This window comes from Protopterus annectens, chromosome 4.part0, assembly GCF_019279795.1.
Source record: "Protopterus annectens isolate FY-2018-M chromosome 4.part0, PAN1.0, whole genome shotgun sequence".
Taxonomy (NCBI): domain Eukaryota; kingdom Metazoa; phylum Chordata; order Ceratodontiformes; family Protopteridae; genus Protopterus; species Protopterus annectens.
Genome location: NC_056733.1, coordinates 968,778,130 through 968,800,666, shown reverse-complemented (window position 1 = coordinate 968,800,666; position 22,537 = coordinate 968,778,130). Strand labels below are relative to the sequence as shown.

Below are 22,537 nucleotides of genomic sequence, written 5' to 3'. Positions count from 1 at the left end.
TGGTGTATTTGCTTTTTGTTGGAGGTGTAACGTTGTATATAATTGCTTCCCATTACGGGGGCACCTGACATCTGTGGCAAGAAAAACTGATGTAATGGCATCGGCTGCATGCTTTATACCCCTGACTACCTGACGTCATGGAAGATGAGACAGCAACCGACGCAGGACCCAAGACTTTGATAATCATGCCGACTGAGGGCTAACTGCAAGCAGATAACCCAAATGTAATGACTGCAACAGTGAATACACTCAAACATCTACATTTATGGTAAGTGTATGCAACTGTACTTTTTGTTAGTTCTAGTCATACACATAATGGTACCACAGTTAGGGAAACAGCCTGTCTAAAAACATAACCGATTTATGCTATTGGATGACTGCATGGTTAGTATTAGGGCTATTATTTATGTTTAGAACTTTTGTGGGATTAGAGATAGTGATAACTTCTACCAAAAAGCATTGTTCATATTTTAGGTGTGATGTTAGGTGTTAGGGATATTGCAGTGATTTTTATGCATTAATACAGTTTTGAATGCTGTTTTCATTTACAGGTTTGAATTATTTTTCATATGTTAATATTAAAGCCATGCTGGTGATTTGGACATGAAGTGACATGCAAATTAGCATGCCTGTCAGTCATCTGGGGTTTCCACACCCATTTTGAGTGTCAGCCAGTCCCAACACGCCCAAAGCTGTGCAGAACTTAGCGCAGCGTACTAGTCTAATATTATGCCAAGAACTGCTCAGTCTGAATTTTTACTTGTCCTTATCTGGAGCACTGGGAAATTCTTGCACGCTATTTTTACTGCTGCTGGGTGGCTAGAAAGTACCCTCAATTCCTCTGCCAATTCCGACAGGCTGGCAGGCTGTTCGTGGAGCTGACATCATAGCACACGCCTCTGCACATGATGACGTCAGCCAAAAAAGCTGGGAAAAAAAATTTTAAAAAAAAGCTGGGAAATTCGGAAATTAAGGGGTGTCACTTGGGAATTGTGGTACCCTATTATTTGGACCTCAAAACCGGTAAAATCCAAGAAATTCAGTACAGTTTAGAGGTATGACTCTCCCTTCTTCACATACTTCCTACTTCTATCAAATTCTCTTCCCTGACTTTCTCTCTAAATACAACATAAGCCTGTTTTTCTCCCTCACTTCATATTGCAGTTCCTGTTTGTATTAAATTAATTTACTTTTAATTTCTGTACAAACTGCCTAAAATTTCTCTAAATATTAAATGATTGTCATATAACTTGTATCAGTTCTTAACCAATGTTTTTATATTATGTCTAATTTGTTATAATTATTTAAACTGCAGTTGTTTTTGTTTTAAATGTTTTGTAATAATTTGGAGCCCCTCCCCCATGTGCTTCCACTGAAAGTGAGCTTCTACCCATTCGGACATTTCCATTAATCAAATGGCAATTGATAAATAAATATTACCAGAGTGAAGGCTAAAAAAAATGTTCTAAGTTTGCTGTCCTAGACATTGTCACTAGATGGCAGTATTGTACTAAATGTCCTCAGCCATAGGGAAAAAAGAAAAAAAAAAAAAACAGAATGTCTCTTAGTGAAAGCCTTTACAGATTCTCTGTCCCAGCAGGTTTGAGTTAAAATTTAGCAACAAAATACATCATCTTAAAATGAATACTGTCTGCTCTCTGCTGTGACTTTACCCACAGGTGATACACGGCTGCTTCTTGGGAGTGAAATTAATTTCATAATCTGGCACGTGCTACAGCATTAGTTTGCTGCCTGACATTTGGGGAGAAATACAGGGTACTTCTGTTGTACTGGTGTGACCTGCAGGGTAATTATATTTTCGAAGAAATGATACATAAATGTTGCATTGTAGTTGTTTTGCTTTAATAGTTGTTCTGTCTGCTAGGTGTCAGTGGAGTGTCTGCTCACAATGTAAATGTTCCTGTTTCAGTAAAAGTACACTAAGAGAGCTGCACAAATCTTAATGTGTGTCCTGTTCTGAGAAGTAAGATTGGAATTTTTATTTTTATTTTACTAATATGTACAGCTAGCCAGACAATCTAAATCTTAAAATAAATGTGAGTAGAAGCATTCATGGCTTATTATATACTATTACATATCTTGAGTCTTTTAATTTGCGATATGCAGTCACACAGAAAGATTCCGTTTATTCAGTCATATAGACATACAACCAAAACAGGGTTATACCTTTCTATATATTCTGGAGGCCTTAAATTTAAAGCATAATTTCAATTTCTCTAACATTTATGGCTTTCTGTGTCAGCAGACATTTAGGCTGTGCATTCGTCTGACAGTTTACAAAACATTGTTGTAATCGGAGGACTATATCTAATATATCTGATTTATAGTCTTCATAATTGTTTTTTCTAAGTATTTCTTAACATTTTCATTGCCTTGTTAGTTTGTGCTGGATTACTAACAAAAATGGAAAACAATGCTTCTGCGGACTGTAAGAATAAAAAAGGAATCTGTTAAAACGGACCACCTCCAGGCAATTATAAAGAAGCACAGTTGAAAATTTAATGAGAAAGTACTTTCTCCACTTCCAGTTAAACTGACACTTAATTAGACTGATTTACTTGATGACACATGCAATTAAATAACTATTGAATCACATCACATGACTATAAATCATCAATACCCTAGATATCCACATCCTGCCTCCACTCCCCATTAAGGAAACCATGGTAAAAAATTTCTCCAGAGCCAACTTCATGCTTCTTAAGACAGAAGTGGTGAACTTCATGACACCCATGCAGATGGACAATACAGTTATGACTACTGAATCCTACACAATTGCACTTTATAAGCACTTACATGAGTGCATGGATCATGCTATCCCAAACAGAACCAAGACGCTATCCTGCAAAAAAAGGAAGCCAATCTGGTGGTCCCCTGCCATAAACAAACTGTACAACAGTAGGAAGAAACTGTTGCAAAAGAGAGTAAAATCCCACGGGTGGAGGAGCTCCCTGGTCAACCTCAGTAAGAAGCTGTGATCCCTGATAAAATCCTCCAAAGCTAGCTACGAAAACAAAATCGCCACTGATTCTAAAGACAACCACAAAGCATTCTATAGCTATGTCAAGAATCTCAATGGCAACACTCAGATCTGCTCTGAGTTACAGCACAATGGCACTAAATATACAAACCCAACTGATATTGCCAACATCCTGGCAGATAGGTTCAGTGCTAACTTTACCCTCCTCTCACCCCCTAAAAAGCCCATCTCTATACCAGAAGAATGCAAAGTTCCTGTAATCACGGCTGCACAGGTAAAAACCACACTCTCCAAAGCCAAGAACACAGCATCCATGGGACCAGACAACATCCCAGGCTGCGTTCTACACGAACTACAGAACGAACTGGCATCTCACCTAAGTACCATGTTCAATCATAGCCTCACCTCAGGCTTTGTGCCTGCTGAATGGTGCACAGCAACGGTTATCCCACTCCACAAGGGGGAGACACCACGAACCCCGGGAACTACCGCCCCATCAGCCTGAAGAGCCTGGTCTGCAAGGCCATGGAACTTATCATGGAAATTATAAACAAAGACATTGGTAATCTCCAAACTCTGGATCCCACCCATTTCAGGTTTGTAAAAGGCAGATCATGTCTCCTAAACCTGATAGACTTCTTTGAAGCAGTCACCAAAGCTGTAGACAAGGGTAAGATGGTTCACACAGCCTATCTAGATCTTGCCAAGGCTTTCAACACCATCCCCCACTCTGGAATTATAGATAAACTCACTAAACTTGGTATAAATCCCTATGTCACAAGATGGGTTGCCAACTGGCTCACTGACAGAACCCACACTGTGAAAGTAGCAGACTCTAAATCCGACTTCAGACCAGTGACAAGTGAAGTACCACAGGGTTCAGTCCTGGGTCCTCTCCTGTTTGGTATCTACTTCTCTGAAGTACAGGCTAACACGGAAGGTCTTTGGCTAACGAAGTTTGCAGATGACTGCAACTAGGAGCCATAATCGAAACTCCTAATGATGTGGACATCCTACAAAAGGGCCTCACTGAGACAGATGCCTGATGTCAAAGCCATGGCCTCAAGCTCAATGCCAAAAAGTGCATTGTCATCCCCTTTGGTAAAAACTCTGTGCCCATGAACTACAACATCGGTGGTAGTATACTTAACACCGAAAGTGTGATAAGAGACCTTGGGACACAGGTGGACAGTAGTCTCTCCTTTGATAATCACATCACCACAGTAGTCAGGAAATCCTTCTATGTGGCACAGCTCATCACAAAGGGTTTCTCATCCAGAAAAAAAGAGGTCATTGTTCCCCTCTACTCATCACCCATTAGACCCATTATAGAGTACAACGCCCCTTTTGGTATGTACCTCACAAGACATCTACAACAACTGGAAAGGCCACAGAAATACCTCACAAAGAGGATTACCAGCCTCAAACAGATGCCCTACACAGACCATCTCAAAAAACTCCAGCTTTACTCCGTCGCATATCGCCTACTCAGAGGTGAACTCTGCCTAACATATAAAGCTATGTCAAAAGCAGAGATGGTGGACATGCTCCACTTAAGAAAATCCCAATCCCTCCGAGCTACATGCTCTAGGGACCTAAACCTTGTCACCACAATAAATAGAACATGCCGGAGGGATAGATTCCTGTCCCAGAGACTTCCCATACTCTGGAATAAACTACCTATCTATATCAAACAAAGCTCCTCATTAGCACTCTTCAAGAAAAATGTTGATGATTGGATGGGAAATAGGAAATTCACCCCGGGGATCACCTGTGTGGCTCTGCTCAACAGTGACACAGGAAAAAATTTTCTTGGGTGGCAAAAGCCATGGTACCTTTTTGGTTGGGCTTGTATAGGCCCCAGGGCCGATAGCCTAATACCTACCTATGAACCTATGAACCTATTCAAACTGCAGCAATCTTTAAAAAAACTTTAATATTTATTTATTATTTGCTGACTGGAAAAGCCTGACTAGGACACAACCTGTTTTCAATGGAGGCCCAGCGAGAAACACTCCAGACTCCTGCCTTTAGAATGTTGGAGGAACAAGAGCACCTGGAGGAAACCCAGAAGAACATGCAGCCTCTGCACAGAAGACACCCCACTTGAGAATCAAACCAGATAACCTCTTGGTGTAAAGCACCAACACTAACCGCTGCACCACTGTCATCTGTAAATATAAAAACATCAGTGTGAAAACCCTGCATGACCTGAATACCTGGATGCGCCAAGTAAAAGTTGTCACTTATACCCTAAATAGTAAAGCATTCATTCTCCCCAAGAGTGTTACTTTTAAATGCTGTTTGAAAAACAGATCTGTAAGGAATAAACATTTTTTCTTACACTGTTGCAACTTTTTTCACACTGATATTGTTTTTATATTATTTTTTTAATCCTGATGTGTGTCGTTCAGTGGCATTTCTGAGTTATGTGATGGAATTTCATTGCTGTTTAATTGCCTCATTAAGTAAATCAGCCTGATGAAATCCTGGTTTATCTGGAAGAGAAGGAAGTGCTTACTAAAGTTTGGATTGTGTTTTTTTCAAGTGTCTCAAGGTTATCTGTTCTGACTGCTTCCTTTTGATTTTTGATTTGTTGAATTAGTATAATTTTTCTTTCTTATGCCTAGAAATCCTAAACAAAAGGCTTGAGCAATGGTTGGGTCATTCCTAAGAAAGGAATACATGCTATAAAAATAAATGGAAGTAGCAAACTGCAGGGCATATCAGCTAGCAATGGATATGCTGATTGATATATGTGTCAGTGCTATGAAGGAGACTCACTATTTACAGATATAACAATGGATATGCTGATTGATATATGTGTCAGTGCTATGAAAGAGACTCACTATTTACAGATATAACAATGGATATGCTGATTGATATATGTGTCAGTGCTATGAAGGAGACTCACTATTTACAGATATAACAATGGATATGCTGATTGATATATGTGTCAGTGCTATGAAAGAGACTCACTATTTACAGATATAACAATGGATATGCTGATTGATATATGTGTCAGTGCTATGAAGGAGACTCACTATTTACAGATATAACAATGGATATGCTGATTGATATATGTGTCAGTGCTATGAAAGAGACTCACTATTTACAGATATAACAATGGATATGCTGATTGATATATGTGTCAGTGCTATGAAGGGCACTCACTATTTACAGATATAACAATGGATATGCTGATTGATATATGTGTCAGTGCTATGAAGGAGACTCACTATTTACAGATATAACAATGGATATGCTGATTGATATATGTGTCAGTGCAATGAAAGAGACTCACTATTTACAGATATAACAATGGATATGCTGATTGATATATGTGTCAGTGCTATGAAAGAGACTCACTATTTACAGATATAACAATGGATATGCTGATTGATATATGTGTCAGTGCTATGAAAGAGACTCACTATTTACAGATATAACAATGGATATGCTGATTGATATATGTGTCAGTGCTATGAAAGAGACTCACTATTTACAGATATAACAATGGATATGCTGATTGATATATGTGTCAGTGCTATGAAAGAGACTCACTATTTACAGATATAACAATGGATATGCTGATTGATATATGTGTCAGTGCTATGAAGGAGACTCACTATTTACAGATATAACAATGGATATGCTGATTGATATATGTGTCAGTGCTATGAAGAAGACTCACAATTTACAGATATAACAATGGATATGCTGATTGACATATGTGTCAGTGCTATGAAAGAGACTCACAATTTACAGATATAACAATGGATATGCTGATTGACATATGTGTCAGTGCTATGAAAGAGACACAATTTACAGATATAACAATGGATATGCTGATTGATATATGTGTCAGTGCTATGAAGGAGACTCACAATTTACAGATATAACAATGGATATGCTGATTGATATATGTGTCAGTGCTATGAAGGAGACTCACTATTTACAGATATAACAATGGATATGCTGATTGATATATGTGTCAGTGCTATGAAGGAGACTCACTATTTACAGATATAACAATGGATATGCTGATTGATATATGTGTCAGTGCTATGAAAGAGACTCACTATTTACAGATATAACAATGGATATGCTGATTGATATATGTGTCAGTGCTATGAAGGAGACTCACTATTTACAGATATAACAATGGATATGCTGATTGATATATGTGTCAGTGCTATGAAGAAGACTCACAATTTACAGATATAACAATGGATATGCTGATTGACATATGTGTCAGTGCTATGAAAGAGACTCACAATTTACAGATATAACAATGGATATGCTGATTGATATATGTGTCAGTGCTATGAAGGAGACTCACTATTTACAGATATAACAATGGATATGCTGATTGATATATGTGTCAGTGCTATGAAGGAGACTCACTATTTACAGATATAACAATGGATATGCTGATTGATATGTGTCAGTGCTATGAAAGAGACTCACTATTTACAGATATAACAATGGATATGCTGATTGATATATGTGTCAGTGCTATGAAGGAGACTCACTATTTACAGATATAACAATGGATATGCTGATTGATATGTGTCAGTGCTATGAAAGAGACTCACTATTTACAGATATAACAATGGATATGCTGATTGATATATGTGTCAGTGTTATGAAAGAGACTCACTATTTACATATATAACAATGGATATGCTGATTGATATATGTGTCAGTGCTATGAAAGAGACTCACTATTTACAGATATAACAATGGATATGCTGATTGATATATGTGTCAGTGCTATGAAAGGGACTCACTATTTACAGATATAACAATGGATATGCTGATTGATATATGTGTCAGTGCTATGAAAGAGACTCACTATTTGCAGATATAACAATGGATATGCTGATTGATATATGTGTCAGTGCTATGAAAGAGACTCACTATTTGCAGATATAACAATGGATATGCTGATTGATATATGTGTCAGTGCTATGAAAGAGACTCACTATTTACAGATATAACAATGGATATGCTGATTGATATATGTGTCAGTGCTATGAAAGAGACTCACTATTTACAGATATAACAATGGATATGCTGATTGATATATGTGTCAGTGCTATGAAAGAGACTCACTATTTACAGATATAACAATGGATATGCTGATTGATATATGTGTCAGTGCTATGAAAGAGACTCACAATTTACATATATAACAATGGATATGCTGATTGATATATGTGTCAGTGCTATGAAGGAGACTCACTATTTACAGATATAACAATGGATATGCTGATTGATATATGTGTCAGTGCTATGAAGAAGACTCACAATTTACAGATATAACAATGGATATGCTGATTGACATATGTGTCAGTGCTATGAAAGAGACTCACAATTTACATATATAACAATGGATATGCTGATTGATATATGTGTCAGTGCTATGAAGGAGACTCACTATTTACAGATATAACAATGGATATGCTGATTGATATATGTGTCAGTGCTATGAAGGAGACTCACTATTTACAGATATAACAATGGATATGCTGATTGATATATGTGTCAGTGCTATGAAGGAGACTCACTATTTACAGATATAACAATGGATATGCTGATTGATATATGTGTCAGTGCTATGAAAGAGACTCACTATTTACAGATATAACAATGGATATGCTGATTGATATATGTGTCAGTGCTATGAAGGAGATTCACTATTTACAGATATAACAATGGATATGCTGATTGATATATGTGTCAGTGCTATGAAGGAGACTCACTATTTACATATATAACAATGGATATGCTGATTGATATGTGTCAGTGCTATGAAAGAGACTCACTATTTACAGATATAACAATGGATATGCTGATTGATATATGTGTCAGTGCTATGAAAGAGACTCACTATTTACAGATATAACAATGGATATGCTGATTGATATATGTGTCAGTGCTATGAAAGAGACTCACTATTTACATATATAACAATGGATATGCTGATTGATATATGTGTCAGTGCTATGAAAGAGACTCACTATTTACATATATAACAATGGATATGCTGATTGATATATGTGTCCGTGCTATGAAAGAGACTCACTATTTACAGATATAACAATGGATATGCTGATTGATATATGTGTCAGTGCTATGAAAGAGACTCACTATTTACAGATATAACAATGGATATGCTGATTGATATATGTGTCAGTGCTATGAAAGAGACTCACTATTTGCAGATATAACAATGGATATGCTGATTGATATATGTGTCAGTGCTATGAAAGGGACTCACTATTTACAGATATAACAATGGATATGCTGATTGATATATGTGTCAGTGCTATGAAAGAGACTCACTATTTGCAGATATAACAATGGATATGCTGATTGATATATGTGTCAGTGCTATGAAAGAGACTCACTATTTGCAGATATAACAATGGATATGCTGATTGATATATGTGTCAGTGCTATGAAAGAGACTCACTATTTACAGATATAACAATGGATATGCTGATTGATATATGTGTCACTGCTATGAAAGAGACTCACTATTTACAGATATAACAATGGATATGTTGATTGATATATGTGTCAGTGCTATGAAAGCAACTCACTATTTACAGATATAACAATGGATATGCTGATTGATATATGTGTCAGTGCTATGAAGGAGACTCACTATTTACAGATATAACAATGGATATGATGATTGATATATGTGTCAGTGCTATGAAGGAGACTCACTATTTACAGATATAACAATGGATATGATGATTGATATATGTGTCAGTGCTATGAAAGAGACTCACTATTTGCAGATATAACAATGGATATGCTGATTGATATATGTGTCAGTGCTATGAAAGAGACTCACTATTTGCAGATATAACAATGGATATGCTGATTGATATATGTGTCAGTGCTATGAAAGAGACTCACTATTTACAGATATAACAATGGATATGCTGATTGATATATGTGTCAGTGCTATGAAAGAGACTCACTATTTACAGATATAACAATGGATATGCTGATTGATATATGTGTCAGTGCTATGAAGGAGACTCACTATTTACAGATATAACAATGGATATGCTGATTGATATATGTGTCAGTGCTATGAAGGAGACTCACTATTTACAGATATAACAATGGATATGCTGATTGATATATGTGTCAGTGCTATGAAGGAGACTCACTATTTACAGATATAACAATGGATATGCTGATTGATATATGTGTCAGTGCTATGAAAGAGACTCACTATTCACAGATATAACAATGGATATGCTGATTGATATATGTGTCAGTGCTATGAAGGAGACTCACTATTTACATATATAACAATGGATATGCTGATTGATATATGTGTCAGTGCTATGAAAGAGACTCACTGTCCAAAATGAGGAAAAGGGTTGAAACTTAGTTTCTACTTCTGACATTGTAATTGTTCAGTAACTGATTTTATAGTATTATCCTACTTAAAGACAAAAGATGAACTTTATTTTATTATTTATTTATTTATTATTTATCTATTATTGGTTGATGAAGTTTGCAAAGGAAAGAAGGGCTGTGGTTGTACTGTGGGCAGGGCGGAATCCATGCTGGGTGGAGAGAGAAGTTGGTTCTTAAGTAGGTATTGCATAAGTTGGTAATGTACAAATTTTTCAAGACCAAAATCCATGCCATATAAATAAATAATAAATAAAATATGAACTTTGTTAAATTAGAAAATAAAAAAGACACAAAATGTATGATGCTTAGCTCATAAGGCGCCTCACAGCAAGAGGTTCTCCGGTTCGATCCTCGGCTGGGGTGACTCCTGTGCGGAGTCTGCATGTCCTCCCTGTGGTCGCATGGGTTTCCTCCGGGTGCTATGGTTTCCTCCCACATCCCAAAGACATGCTGTAGGTTGATTGGATACTCTAAATTGGCCCTAGGTGTGAGTGTGTGCATGTGTGTGCCTTCAGTGAAAGGTTGGGCGTCGGGCTGGCAACTCAACACTGTGAAACTCCACTGCCAATCATGAGCGGACAGATGATCCGCTGTGGCGACCCCTAACCGAGAAAAGCCGAAAGAAGAAGAAGTAGAAGTAAAGCATTAAGGCATGACATTACATCTGAGTAATGACTCATCTGGGTGCATAATTCTACCCACCTGATATATGCATATGCTCTTATATAAGAAACACACTCACACACATACACACACACAGTCACGCACACACACACACACACACACACACACACACACACACACACACACACACACACACTCTCTCTCTCTCTCTCTCACACACACACACACACACACACACACACACACACACACACACACACACACAGTCACTCACACACACACACACACACACACACACACACACACACACACACACACACACACACATACATTTATTATTTAAGATGAACCTTACTATCTTCTGACATAACATGGCTCCTCTAATGATTATTACTAGCAGCCCTCTCTGCTTCTTTATGTGGGCCCCACTGCTCATTCACAAGCATTGTCACCTGTTGTTCCATCAAATAAATAGCTTATCTTGTAGAATTGTTTCATCTTATACCTGTAATGCATATGCTTCAAAACATGAATGAAGAACTTTCATTTATTTTAACATTAAACGTTTTATTTCATGTTCATGTGTGATAACATGTACTTCAACTTTGCAGTTAACGAAATAGTGTTTTTTCTTGCTTATAGTTAGAAGAAATTTCCATTACAGATTCACCTAAAATTGCCCTAACAGATTAGCGCTGAAGATAAAGACAGCAAGGGGTTAGCAATTTTTATTTGTAAACAAAGACATTGGCAACCTTCAAACACTGGACCCCACGGAGTTTGGGTTCGTGAAGGACCGATCTTGTCTCCTGAACCTGATTGACTTCTTCGAATTATTATCCAGAGCTGTGAACAAAGGGAAGGTGGTCCACACAGCCTATCTGGTCCTCTCCAAGGTCTTCGACACCAACCCCCACTCTGGAATCATAGATAAACGTACTAAGCTGGGCATTAATCCCTATGTCACTCGATGCGTTGCCAACTGGCTTTCTGAGAGAACCCACACTGTAAAAGTAGCAGACTCCAAATCCAGTTTCAGACAAGTGGAGTACCTCAGGGTTCAGTCCTGGAACCGCTCTTGTTTGGCATCTACTTCTCTGAAGTACAGGCCAACACTAAGTGTCTCTGGCTAACAAAGTTTGCAGATGACTGCAAACTGGGAGCCATTACTGAATCCCCAAATGATGTGGATGTTCTACAAAAGGGCCTTACAGAAACAGATGCTTAGTGCCAGAGCCATGGGCTCAAGCTCAATGCCAAGAAATGTATAGTTATCCCCTTTGGGGAAAAACCATGTACCCATGAATTACCACACAGGTGGCAGTACACTAAACACCAAAAGTGTGATAAGAGACTTAGGGACACAGGTGGACAGTGGTCTCACCTTCGATAATCACATCACCACAACAGTCAGGAAATCCTTATATGTGGCACACCTCGTCACTAAGGGCTTTTCATCCAGAAAAAAGGAGTTCATTGTCCCACTGTACTCATCCCTTATTAGCCCCATTATAGAATACAATGCCCCATTTGGTATGTACCTCTCAAGACATCTGCAACAACTGGAAAGGCCGCAGAAATACCTCACTAAAAGAATCACAGGCCTAAAGCAGATGCCCTATGCTGTCCGTCTAAAAAAAACTCCACCTATACTCTGTCGCATATCATCTACTCAGAGGCAATCTCTGCTTAACATACTAGGCCATGTCAAACCCAGAGCTGTTGAACATGCTACATTTAAAGAAATCCCAATCCCTCAGAGACACGCGCTCCAGGTATCTAAACCTTGTCATTACAATGAAAAAAACATGCTGGAGGGATAGGTTCCTGACCCAGAGACTCCCCAGACTTTGGAATAGACTACCCATATATGTCCAGCAGAGCGCCTCTTTGGCCCTCTTCAAAAGGAACCTTGATGATTGGATGGGAAATTCACCCTGGGATCACGTCAGTCACCCTGCTAGACAGGGATCCAGGGAAGTAAGTACTATGGGAAGAAATAGCCAGGGAATAGTTATGGCTAGGCTTGTATAGGCCCTAGGGCCGATAGCCTAGTATCAACCTATGAACCTATTGTCTACTAAACATGAAACATAAATACAAAATGTACCCAATGGACGGTCCTGTAAGTTAAAATCCACCTTTAATAAAATAAAATGCAATATTGAGCACTTTCATCCCTAACACACTGGGGACTTCATCAGAATATATCTTTATATATTTTCCAAAACTATTTAAATATCCAGAAAATAGTCATAATTGGCTGTAAAACTGACCAATAATTTTGAGTGCAAAAATCACATGATATCCCAATTAAATTAAATTATTCAAAGCACTCAATATTGCATTTTATTTTATTGTATTAAATGTGGATTTTAACCTACAAGACCCTCCATTGGTTGCGATTTGTATTTATGTTTCGTGTTTAGTGTACTACCATTTGCACTGCACCATTGTTATTGGTTTTAGTAATCTTTATTGTGTAGTTGTAGGTTTGATTTCCATGGTCATCTTTCATAAACTGCAGGACACTGTCCAAATCACTCAATATATTGGTTGCCTCTGAAAACAGGTACTTTCACATAGCAAAACATTCTGGTTAACAGAAATACAATGGTATTTTATTTTTATTTCTTACATTAGTACAAGATTAGCTATTTAGTTAATGATAAATAAGCATTCATGTTATAGTGGAAACTGTAGAATGTGGGTTTAATACAAATAATCGTATTTAATTTAATCAACACATCATTATTCATGTGCAAAACATCTAAAATCTTGGGACGTTACTGTTCAAAACAAGAACACTCCCAAAGCTACAAAATATTTTTTTTCATCAAGTCTCCACACCTGCAAACTATATATATAGCAAAAGTGAGACTGTACAAACTAAAAGGAGTCAGAAAAAGGTGACAAAAATACAACACTGAGCTTCTCACTCTTCTGTGAGACTAACCACTATTACAATATACTGATCACCTTCCAGTCATGAGGTTATGATTGTCCGTTAACAAACAGTGGGTTTCCTGTAATGAGCTTATTATAATAACAGCTGCATTTCCAGGCTCAGAAGTAGGACAAAGTTGATATCCTTACTAATTAATCACTAAATGCCTGTCTGCTTTGACTTTGCAGCCTTATCCCTATCGAGTCGATTAGTACTAACTAGAAGCTAACAAGCTAACCCGGTGCTGTTTTCCTTTATATGGTCAGTGCTTCGTAGGTACTTACTGTACTTCCTGGGCTATTGATCCTTGAGGATCTTAAGAAGTCTAACCCAGCGTTGCCATGGTAATTAGTATCCTTCATAATCTGAAAAATAAATCTACAAAGACAGGCTGAATAAATATGTGTTGGATACTTATATAATCCCCCTATCCATCAGGGCATTGGTGATAACCAGGGGTGAATTTACACTTACCCATCCAAAGTCCCAGATACGGTTGTAATAACCAGGGGTGAATTTACAGTTACCCATCCAAAGTCCAGGATACAGTTGTAATAACCAGGGGTGAATTTACAGTTACCCATCCAAAGTCCAGGATACAGTTGTAATAACCAGGGGTGAATTTACACTTACCCATCCGAAGTCCCAGGTACGGTTGTAATAACCAGGGGTGAATTTACAGTTACCCATCCAAAGTCCAAGATACAGTTGTAATAACCAGGGGTGAATTTACACTTACCCATCTGAAGTCCCAGGTACGGTTGTAATAACCAGGGGTGAATTTATAGTTACCCATCCAAAGTCCAAGATACAGTTGTAATAACCAGGGGTGAATTTACACTTACCCCTCCGAAGTCCAGGATACAGTTGTAATAACCAGGGGTGAATTTACACTTACCCCTCCGAAGTCCCAGATACAGTTGTAATAACCAGGGGTGAATTTACACTTACCCATCCGAAGTCCCAGGTACGGTTGTAATAACCAGGGGTGAATTTACAGTTACCCCTCCGAAGTCCCAGGTACGGTTGTAATAACCAGGGGTGAATTTACAGTTACCCCTCCGAAGTCCCAGGTACGGCTGTACACTTGAATAGAGTATGAGAAGCTTCACATGGAGGGGAACCTGGTTGCCGTGTATTCTGTGTGATACATACTTATATCTCCAGAATGCTCTGCTAATCTCGCAAAAAGAGATTCAGGCCTCTTGAGTGGGTGTTCCTGATACCACTGAATGTCCAAATGTGTAATAGGTCTGGCAGTCCAGGGTCTGCTGAAGATGTATATGCAAGACAGTGGTCACCTCTCAGTAGTTTGTATAATACTGAAAAGGGAGACAATGATTTGATGGTCTGCATAGTTTTTATGATAAAGGCCCTTGATTTATATATTTTTTTTTTGGTGAGGAAGCATTATGGTCATTTGAGTTGTGACAAGTGTTTGGAGAGGCACATACTGAACGGGGCATTATATTCAGTGATCTGCCTAATGAGTGCCAAGTGCAGAGGAACAATAATATCCCAGGATCTACACTCCCCATACCCTTCAATATAAGCTGCAACATTACTGTAGAAAAAACATATGGCTTACTTCTTTGATGTGTCATGTGATGATTCTAAATGTTATACTGGTGAAACCAAAATTATAGCATTCTCTAATGATATCTGTAAATCCTGATGTCAGTCTTGCCTTTTAACCAACACAGTTGATTTTTTCAGGTTATCATCTTGCAAAGTATGGTTGTCGCAGAAAGACTGACCACAAAATGGTACATCGTAATTTCTGTGATTCCATCGAGAAGCCAAAGTCTATTCGCAAAGCATGCAACCTTCAGGAGTGTTCACAGCCCATGTAAGTACCTTTGTCCAACTCTTGTAACCTGTACAGGTTCACACTGTTGCGAATAAAAACAAATACATTTTTATGCATAAATGTTATTGAAAATAAATAGTTAAATAAATTAAAAAAGGCACCTATGCACTTAACTTGTTTTATTAAAAAAAAAGAATAAATGGGCATTATTTATTACAATATTCACAAACCATTTTAGTCTATGCTTTCTTTTTCCATTCATTGGATCGTATATCTCTTCCAACAAATAGACAAAAATGTAAATGTAAAACCACCAGTAGGTGTGACGAGGCATCAAGGCATCACAGGAAAAAGATCTTATAAACTTGCACAGTCTGCTATTGACCATACTTACTTTCCAGAGGGGCAGTGTTACTATTTTATTGGTGCTACTATTATTGTGCGTTATTCATAATATGTGTAGTACCTATACATTTGTTTGCAAGTACTGATACTTAAAATTAAGCTGTAATGGTTGGTGCAGTGGTAGCCTTTTCGCCTCACAGCAAGAGGTTCTCTGGTTCGATTCTCAGCTGGGGTTTCTTCTGTGTGGATTCAGCATGTCCTCCCGGTGTTCGTGTGGGTTTCCCCCCACATTACAAAGACATGTGTCTAGAGCATTTCTCCCTGGGCCTCCACTGAAAATTGGCTTTGTTCCAAGTCAGACTTTCCCGGTTAATGTTGTTGTTGTTGTTGTGTCTTTTAGCTTATCCCAGTTAGGGGTCGCCACAGCGGAACTCCTGTCCGCTAATGTTTGGTAGTGGATTTTTACGTGCCGAGTTACCAGCCCTGACGCACAACCTTCAACGAAGGAATGCTCATACTTTCCCGGTTAATAAATGTTAAAAAAATAAAAAAGCTTTATATATTATTTTGATGTAAAATAATCTGACCACTTGCTGTAAAATAGGCTTCTCATGATGCCGCATACACATTTCTTGATCAGCTTTTAGTTATGACTGATATCGATTTTCTGTTGCAGTCCATCGAATTCTGCCGCTTTTTCTTGTCTTTCTTTTTCTTTTTTTGGAAGATATATTTTGTGTGCTTTATGTTCATAGAACTTTGTTTTCACAGTGGTAGTAATGTGCACCAAAAATGTTAACATATCTACATAAGTTCATCTAGTTTAAACATTTTGGCTCAGTTTTTAAACAGTGACATAGTAATGTATCTCCTTTTGACCAGTATTAGTACACATTTTAAAATGCTGCTATAAGGGTGAGTTTGTAGACTGACAGAGGGCAGGATTCATAGAAGCATGGCATACTATGGGCAAAATGTAATATGGAGGGCGTTTTGCCTGAAGTACTGACAAATGCATGAATCAAAAATAAATGAGTGCATTTATTTGTAAATAATTAGTGTGCCACTCGGTGAAATTCACATGATAAGCAGTGCCGTAATGCATTTCTCATTTTAGTGGGGCACTGGATATCTTTAAGAAAGCCATGATACCTGAGTTACAAGAATTAGGGTACACAATAATGTGACATTACATTAATGCCATATTTACATCATAAGGCTTCTTCTAAGTGGCTCTTCATCCCTGTATCCATTTAGCTGTTGGTCTGTCAATCTTCATTAAACCTGCTGTTTATTTTTTTTTCTTTTTTCTTTTCTTTGTTGTTTATTCCCCAAATAATTTGCTCATGTTAAATTTTGCAATTACTGCTGTTTTACAGCACTGCCAAGTTAGTTATATTAAGAGCTTTTATTTGATTTCTGAACTACTGTTTATCGTTTGACAAAAATCTTGAAACAAGTGTCCTGCTTCTGATACCTTAATCTACTTTCTACCCTTAACTCACTCATCTCACTAACTCTATCTAGTCTTCCTTGACTACTCTTTCTACTGTCTTCTAAAATCTATTAAGCAAATTGCCTCAGAGAAACATTCTATTGTAAATGTCTTGCCTTCATGCAACTACATCATGATAAAACTGGGTTTTTGTAACCACTTACCTCAAAAACTATACTCATCTTAATGACATATTTCCTTTTATACATCTTGAAATAGTTATGCTATACTCCTGATTATTGACTCTGTATAACATTGTATTGCTACTTAATGCCTTGTAATAATCCTGTAACATTGCTGTTTAATGCTAATTTATAATGAAAATTGTATAATATGTTGGAGCTTTTCTCCCTGGGCCTCCGCTGAAAAAGGGCTCTTCAGCTCAATCGGACAATCCTGGTCAGCAAATGTAAAATAAATAAATAAAATAAATAAAGTACTTTATTTTGTTTAATCTTTGACCAACTGTGTTACATTTTAATTTGTTTGTAAGAACTGTCTTAGTTGTGCTTGATTTTATTTAATCTTAAACAATTGATGTCCTTCTGTTCCTATGTTGCAGTATTCTAGGTGTGGGATTTCATGCCCTCAGGTGACTTGTACATCGGCTCCTATACAACAGCTTCAGCTTGGCTGTTGCAGTGTGTGTAGGATGTCACACATAGAGCCATAAACCAGGGGCCTTAAATGTGAAGTCTGCATGCACAATCCTCAAACTTTTGAGCTGCAGATGACATTTGCATCGTATGATCGCTTCTCCACAGACATCGCATCCTAAGATAAGTAACCCGTTGGGTTTCTAATTTTCTTATTTTTGATGATTGTTCTTGCTAACGCTTGGTTGTTGTAGCCTTTAGCTGATGTCAGGGAAAAAGGGAAAGTGCCAATGCGGGCACCAGATACCCCAAAAAGACACCCATGACAGGTGTGTTTTCTGCCTAGGCCAGGAATACGATCACTCCTCCTGCGCTATTTGTCAATCGTTTGGGCCCAAGACGTTGCACAGCCATCTAGCCACATTAAATCTCTACCTGGATAACCAGCACCTTTAGTGGTTAGCCCTTAGGATGGATCCTGCATCTGAGGCCGCACCTGAACCCTCGCGCAAGAAGGCCAAGGTTCCTAGGCCTTCTTCGCCTGTCGCTCCACTTCCCGACACACCGCCAACTAACGTTTTAGGGGTTGAGGCGCGCTCGGACGATACATCGACTGCAGTGACATCCCTCATGGAAGCCATTTTGCAGCTGATGACTGGCACATCCGCGGAGCTTATCCAGACATCAACGACCTTCGGTGTCGAGAGGGAACCAGTTTTGGTGGTACCTCCGGCAGAGATCCAGACTTTAGATGTTTTACTGTCCAAACCCGATGCCAGACCTGTCTCTACTTCCTCCCTGGCCAAAAAGAAGCAAAAAACTAAACATACCTCCACCTCTTCAGAAGTCATACTGGATTGGCAGGCCTTCACCTCTTCTCTCATGCAGGCCATTATGGCCCTCGGGCCTTCAGCCTCAGCCACCTCCACCCTACCTCTTCTGAGCCCTAGGCCTGCCTCTACTTCTTCCCTCCCATCCATGACCCCTCAAGTGAGAGAAGAAGAACATGATTCTTCCTTCTCATCCTCAGAAGAGTCCATTTCTTATGTGTCCCAGATTGCCTCCCCCCAGGAATATTACTCTCCTGATGAGGAATCTGTGGAAGGGGATTCTCATTCTGAGGACATTACTTTTGGTGAGACCATCACCAAGATGAAGGATTACTTAAAATGGGATACGTCCCAAATGACAGTTACTCAAAAAAGGTACTTTGAGCTGTTGCAAGTGGAATCCCACTCCCCTTCAGCAGTTCCTCCTGTTCTGTCTGCTTACTTGGATGCCTTCAACGCTGCTTCCAAAGCCCCTGACTCCCAGCCTCGGGCCTTAAATGTTCTGACCGCTTCTACAAAGTACCAGAGGACCAAACATTTCTGGTCAAACCACCCTTGGTGGACCCAGCTGTTAGTGCCACCACTGCAGATAAGCAATCTAGACTGCTGCCCTCTGCCTCCCTACTACCCACTGACAAAGACAGGAAGTACATGGATAGGATGGGGAAAAAGGTGCACACTTCTTCAACTTTGGCTTATAGAGCCATAAATTATCAGATCCACACGACAAAGTATGCATTAGACTTGGTCTCTCAAGCCTCCTCCATGCTAGCATCCTTGCCTGACAGTCACATCAAGATGGACATATCAGCCAAACTTTCCTTGGCACAACAGGTAGCCAGACATTCCATCAGATGCAGCTACGATGCTGCAGAAGCATCCGCCAGGTCTGCAGCATCTGCTTCAGCCCTCAGGAGGTACTCATGGCTAAGACTCCAGAACCTCCCTGAGGATTTCAAGTCTAAGATCTTGGATGCCCTTCTGGACCACAGTGTGCTTTTCGGCAAACAGTCTTCTGGCCTTTTTAAAACTCTACAAGAAAAAAGCAAAGAACTCCAGGACATCAAGCACCTGCTGGTGTCACCCATCCCCAAGTATTATAGAAACTACCCTGCTAAGGCCACCTTTGTGACATGTACTCCTCAGCCCTCTTCCTCCTCTTCCAGGTCCAGGAGAGGGACTAGAAGATCTACCAACTCCAGATCCTCTGCTCCACCTCATCAACCCAGACAGCCCTTTCAGGACAGAGGAGGTCCCAGTAATGCATGCCTGCTTTGCTCACCTTCCCCTCTCAGCCCACCTTTCCCACTGTCCTCCCCTCTGGTAATCCTTCACTTCAGACCAATGGGTCTTAAAGATTAGTCAAAAAGGGTACTTCCTATGCTGGAAAGAGAAGCCACCCAGAAGAAGCATTCCTCTCATCCCCAAAACCCACGCACCATCTCATGCCACAAGTTCTGGCAGACCTTTTAAAACTAGGCACCATAGAATCTGTCCCTCCAGGACAGGAAGGGAAGGGGTTTTACTCCCGCCTCTTCCTGGTCCCCGAAAAAGACGGGCCCTGGAGTCCCATCTTAGACCTGTCCTTCCTAAACCTCCATCTTCAGGTACCAGCTTTCAAAATGCTGTCACTCCCCACTCTGCTGCCCCTCATTCCAGCCAAGGCCTTCATGGCCACCCTGGACCTAAAGGAGGCCTACCTGCACATACCCATCAGGAATTCCCACAGACAATTCCTGGGTTTCTCTGGACCTGCCTCTCATTTCCAATTTACTGCCTTGCCCTTTGGTTTATCCATGGTCCCCCGAGTCTTTATAAAGTGCCTGGCTGCAGACATTGCCTTCTGCAGAACTCAAGGTATACAGATTTACCCTTATTTGGACGACATCCTGATACTGGCAGAGTCCAGGGAAGCTTTATCGAAGCATCTACATTTCACCATGTCCCTTCTGCAGAACCTAGGATTCACCATCAATCTCCCAAAATCCTCTATGATCCCAAGCCAAGACAAAATTTTCCTAGGCTGCAGAATCAGAACAAATACAGTGAAGGCCTTTCTATCTCAGGACAAGGTTCTTTCTTTGACTTCCCACTTCCAGGAAGCTCTGCTATCCCAAAAGGTGATGGCAAGGCAATTTCTTTGTCTCATGGGTTTAATGGCAGCGACCATCCCCATGCTACCACTGGCAAGAATGCACATGCACAAGCTGCAGTGGTTCCTGAAGAACACCTGGTCCCAACACCTTCATCCCCTAGAACAGGATATCCCCTCCTTCCCTGTCTGAAAACAGAAATTAGCTGGTGGATCCAGCAAGTGCAACTGAACCCAGGGCTCCCACTACAACCCCCCACCCCGACCCAAGTTATGCATACAGATGCCTCAGATTCAGGTTGGGGAGCTACTCTGGCCTCCTACAGGATTCAAGAAAAATGGCATCCCTCTCTCCACGCTAAACACATCAACATCAGGGAAATGACAGTAGTTTTCTTAGCACTAAAGACCTTCACCCCCCCCCTTCTGGTTCCTGGGGCACTCCAGATTGTCACTGACAACACCACAGTGATGTGGTACCTCAACAGTCAGGGAGGAACAAAGGCCTATCAGCTGTGCAGATTATCCCTGCTGATATGGGACTTAGCCTCTCATCTCAACTTAGTCCTGCAAGCAGCCTACATCCACTCACAGAACAACCTCCAAGCAGATCTCTTGTGCAGGACCTCCTTGCCTCAGCACGAATGGATGCTGATCAGGGAGGTCTTCTTAGACATAGACCACCACTGGGGTGCTCCACAAATAGACCTGTTTGCCTCCCCCCAGAACAGGCAACTGCAGAACTTCTGCTCAAAAACCCACCCCCCTCTAGCATGGATAGTGGACACTTTCAGCTTCCCTTGGGAGAGGAAGTTCCTTTATGCATTCCCCCCATTCCCACTGATTCAGAAAGTCCTCCTGAAAATTCAGAAGGACAAACCAAAACTCTTGTTAGTGACTCCCTACTGGCCAAGGCAGCACTGATTCCCCCTACTTCTCAAACTAGCCAAGGGAAATCACTTCAATTTACCCTACAAGGTGGACCTACTGACACAAGACAAAGGAACTCTCCTACACCCACACTTACAGATGCTGTCTCTGACTCTGTGGGTGATAACCTTTTGATCCCTTTCAGACACCACTACTCAGAGGATGTGCTTTCAGTCCTAAGGGAGACAAGAAAACCTACCACCAGAAAATCTTTTCTGGCTAAGTGGGAAAAATTTGCAAAATGGTGTCTGAACAAGGGAAGGAACCCCAGCTCTACTGAGGTTCCCCTGGTTCTAAACTACCTGTGTCATTTGATAAAGAGTGGGCTTTCTTATTCTTCAGAAAAAGTACACCTCTCTGCTATATCAGCCTGCCTGCCCCCGGAACCCCCATTGCTTGCCAGGCTCGACATAAA

General features: G+C 39.8%; 1 protein-coding gene across 1 annotated transcript in view; it reads left to right on the top strand.

The window, feature by feature from the left end:
• The window catches only part of LOC122799703 (A disintegrin and metalloproteinase with thrombospondin motifs 2-like), a 2,689,413-nt gene that overhangs the window by 2,567,829 nt on the left and 99,047 nt on the right, over positions 1 to 22,537 (top strand). The window contains exon 18 of the mRNA XM_044068936.1: positions 15,741 to 15,873. Within this exon, the coding sequence (XP_043924871.1) occupies positions 15,741 to 15,873 (133 nt within the window). The remainder of the gene's footprint in view (positions 1 to 15,740; positions 15,874 to 22,537) is intronic.